This window comes from Brassica oleracea, unplaced genomic scaffold (assembly GCF_000695525.1).
Source record: "Brassica oleracea var. oleracea cultivar TO1000 unplaced genomic scaffold, BOL UnpScaffold03257, whole genome shotgun sequence".
Lineage (NCBI taxonomy): Eukaryota > Viridiplantae > Streptophyta > Magnoliopsida > Brassicales > Brassicaceae > Brassica > Brassica oleracea.
In genome coordinates, this window is record NW_013619782.1 from 1 (window position 1) to 1251 (window position 1251).

At 40.0% G+C, this 1251-nt stretch overlaps 1 protein-coding gene across 1 annotated transcript; it reads left to right on the top strand.

Annotated features, from left to right (window-relative positions):
• The first annotated feature begins 4 nt into the window (after positions 1–4).
• LOC106321839 (non-functional pseudokinase ZED1-like) lies at positions 5–975 on the top strand. Its single transcript, XM_013760071.1, has one exon. It carries the CDS (start codon positions 5–7, stop codon positions 878–880), a length of 876 nt encoding a protein of 291 aa, XP_013615525.1. The 3' UTR covers positions 881–975.
• Positions 976–1251: the final 276 nt, after the last annotated feature.

The window sequence follows — 1251 nt, forward strand, 5'->3', positions numbered from 1 at the left end:
CAGAATGTTCTCTTCCTATCAAATCTCCAAAGCCATCAATAACTTCGATCCCAAGTATTCTCTCCCTGATATTCCATCACCCTTACGCTGGTACAAGGAAGTCATCGAAGGCAGATCTTACGTGATCAAGAGATTAACAAGGCAAGTGGGTGAAGAGAGTGCTTACAACGATATTGTGTTATCTGCTCGGGTAAGTAACCACATTGGTTTCCTCAAACTCATGGGATGCTGTCTCGAATTTCTTCATCCGGTGTTGGTATTTGAAGACCTAGAATATAGATCTTTGAACACTCGAGGAAGTGTTGGTAGCTTGGAGACGCCGGTGTTGCCGTGGAATGTACGTTTGAAGATTGCCAAAGAGGTTGCGGTTGCTATAACTTATCTTCACACTGCTTTCCCTAGAATCATTGTCCACAGAGATATTAAGGCAACTAATGTTTTGTTGGAAAAGAATGGGAGGGCTAAGCTCACTGGTTTCTCGCTTGCCGTTACACTCCCTGAGGGTAAGACGTGGATTCAAGATAGATTGGCTGGAACTTTCGGATACATAGATCCTATTTATCACTTGACGAAAATAGTGTCAGAATACACAGATGTGTACAGTTTTGGAATCTTTATGCTGGTTCTTCTGATGGGACGACCACAACTTCTATCAGATGGGCACTCAGTTTTTGGTACTAGTATTCTTAAACATGTGAAGGATCTTCTGGAGAGAGGAGAACCTGTTGAGTTCGGGGGTGGTTCGAACGACATGAGGCCTGGTCAGATGAGAATGTGTCTCGACCTGGCACTTGGATGCTGTGAGGAGAGGAATGAAGACAGGCCGAAGATGATCTTGGTGGCAAAAGAGATTAAGCTAATAGAACAAGCATCAATTTGAGATTATGCTCATACCTAGTAAGTTTGTGTATATGTGTATTGCTGGATTTCTTGTAGTATATGATTTTCTAGTAAGACTTCATTTCAATTAAGAAAGAGTTTTGAGGATACATAAACTAGTAGCAATGTTCTGTTTCTGATGCATTTCCTGCAAGTCAGACAGTTCATATACATAAACTAGGTTCCGAAACAAAAATAGCAGTTTCACAGCCAAAAAAACAGAGGATCTTTAGAAACAATTATATGTGCTTCTAAGCCTGAACATAGGATATCTAAATGATGTCAGGTACAAATTTATACATGAATTGTCTCAGAGAAACCGGAAAATGAACAAGAGATTAATTAATCTGTTACATAAACTTAGTTATAACG